The sequence below is a fragment of the Anguilla rostrata genome, chromosome 11, assembly GCF_018555375.3.
Source record: "Anguilla rostrata isolate EN2019 chromosome 11, ASM1855537v3, whole genome shotgun sequence".
In the NCBI taxonomy this organism is placed as follows: Eukaryota; Metazoa; Chordata; class Actinopteri; order Anguilliformes; family Anguillidae; genus Anguilla; species Anguilla rostrata.
Window position 1 is genome coordinate 2,723,970 of NC_057943.1, and position 2,500 is coordinate 2,726,469.

At 45.9% G+C, this 2,500-nt stretch overlaps 2 protein-coding genes across 2 annotated transcripts in view; both read left to right on the plus strand.

Annotated features, from left to right (window-relative positions):
- The window catches only part of LOC135235202 (F-box only protein 44-like), a 7,150-nt gene extending 6,010 nt beyond the window's left edge, over nt 1–1,140 (plus strand). The window contains exon 7 of the mRNA XM_064300478.1: nt 385–1,140. Within this exon, the coding sequence (XP_064156548.1) occupies nt 385–531 (147 nt within the window). The 3' untranslated portion in view covers nt 532–1,140. The remainder of the gene's footprint in view (nt 1–384) is intronic.
- Nucleotides 1,141–2,303: 1,163 nt separating this feature from the next.
- Nucleotides 2,304–2,500, plus strand: part of LOC135235200 (uncharacterized) — a 43,251-nt gene continuing 43,054 nt past the window's right edge. The window contains 1 exon segment of the mRNA XM_064300476.1: nt 2,304–2,454. The gene's annotated coding sequence lies outside the window, so the exon portion shown is untranslated.

The following is a 2,500-nucleotide window of genomic DNA, read 5'->3' on the forward strand; positions in this document are numbered from 1 at the left end:
TAGTGCTCTTTAAGGGCCAACAGGCCATCGCCGTTTTTCTGTGATACGTGCTGTGATTTTGAGTTTCACGTGCTGTGATTTTGAGTTTTACGTGCTGTGATTTTGAGTTTTACGTGCTGTGATTTTGAGTTTTACGTGCTGTGGTTTTTGTGTTCTATTTGTTGTGATTTTGTGTATTGTGCTTGATGTTGTTTACGTGGCACCAATAGAGTAATAATTAAGTTTAAAATAAAGTAGGGGAAACACAGCCAATTGGAAATTAAAAAACACGTTCAATTAAATGACAAATTTGCCTTTTCTCGGGAGCTGGACGGAAAGCATAGCAATAGGTCTGTTATCTGTTCCTGACCTCCTGACCCCCGACCCCCTGCCCTGTGCTTTCAGATGACCCACGTGTTCCGGGACTACGGGCGGGGCGTGCGTTTCGTCAGGTTCTGTAACGGGGGGAAGGACACGCAGGGCTGGGCCGGCTGGTACGGGATCCGGGTCACCAACAGCAGCGTGGAGATCTGCCCCTCAGCGCCTGTCTGAGTGGACCGTTTGGCCGCGCCCCCTCCCCACCTCGCCCCGCCCCACTCCACCTCGCCGCGCCCCTCCCCTCCCCTCTGGAGGGAGGTTTGACTGACGCTTCTCCCCAGAACAGCTACGGTGCCTTCGCCCCTGAAACGATTCCTCCTGAGGAACACCTGTTTCACTTTAACCTGCTCCTGGCGTACCTGTGTATCCTAAGACTGCGTTATTATAACTGCTCTATAGCAGCAAGCAGAATGTATTAGGGGTGGCAGTGGCAGTGCAGTATACTAAGGAGTTGGTCGTGTAACCTGAAGGTCATAGGTTCGATTCCCAGGTTGGACACTCTTGAGCCTGTCACTGAACCTGCATTGCTTCAGTATATATCCACCTGTATAAATGGATGTGATGTAAATGCTAGTCAAACTTTCACTGAAGGAAACGCTACAGTCGAATTTGCATGATGGGAGATTGGGGCATGGGGCAGAGCTCAGATTACAGTCAGTGATGTACCACCAGGAAATCATAAAAATGCATTAATGCAAAAACAGCATGAAATACAAGATGCAAACGGTTATTTGTGCTGAAATAAATGCCAAATAAAATGCTGCATTCTGGAGATAAACCAAACGGAAGCTTTTGAATGGTGGTGAATGAACAGGCCAATGGTTTGAGGGGGCTCTGTGATTGGCTGACACCATCCCACGGTGGTGAGTGACCAGGAGAATGCAGTCTCTCCTCAGACCCAAACGTGAAAAGACATATGTCTCTTTAAGGCGCGAGATCACAAATATGCAAACAGAATGTTCTTGACTGAGCGTTCTAATGCCGATGCAGCAATCGCTTGCGGTGACATCGCTCAGTACAATCAACCATCACAGAAAAATAACTTCTCTTCCTTTTTTTGTTTTTGTTTTTAAATTTTCCTTCTTGGTGTGATGGTCAGCAGTGCTATTGTGAAGCACAGTCCTTATGCTTGTGCAGTCTGAGCTGATTGGTGCCCTTGGCCACTGAGAGACAGAACTGAGCTCATTGCCTTGCTTACAGAAGCTGGACCGAAAGTTCCGGGTAATTTTGGTGGAAACGCGGCTTTTGTGTGTATGCGCGCGTGCGTGCGTGTGCCTGTATGTAGGTCATTCATTAATTCATACATTAATTTACAGCTAAAATTGTAGTGAACGAAAGTGCAGTTTGCCAATTCACTACCGGGTAATGTATATACATTTTTGTACTGTACTCAATTTTCAAGTTAGTTCACATATTGCATCCTGGTGCATTTATTTTTAGGAGTTTTTTAAAGACATCCCCACAAGGGGCGTGTCTAATGTGGGTTTGTTACTTCCCTGTGGGGAGCACCGCAAAGATAATAAGAAGTGATAAGACATTCCACTACCCAGGACTGGAAGCACCGCTCACCTCGTCCAGTCCACAGGACTGCAGTGTCAATCATAAATTTGCTAACGTCCAATTAATTACTACGGTTGACGTAAACAGTCGCTAGCTAGTGTAATTCGTGGGAACAGTCAGAGACGGTTTGATAATGAACAAACCGACTCTGGTACATTTTTGACTACTAACCCGTGCCCATAGATTTCCACATCCGTAGCCACTGGACTCTTCTCCCGTCAGAAAAAGAAATGAGAACGTGACGCCATAAACTTTAAAATCGAAAGCAATTTCATTTTACGTTTAAAATCTGTCGGCAACGCGAATAATATCAAATAACCAGTAATTTGTTTCTGTTCCTGAAACGGAAAACGATCGGCCAAAAATTTATGCGGATCCACATGTAAAAATGGTTTTGACAGCTGTCTCGTCAGATCGAGTGCCACTAGCGGGAAGCACGGGTAACTACGCAACTGCGTCAACAGCGGTACTTTCCAAGTGAAAGAAAGCCGGCAGCGGAAGAAGGGGTCTCGTCTTGTTGGACACACTGTTTAATAGGTGCGCTGTATTTTCTACATGGATATCTGACACTTCCTAAACATCA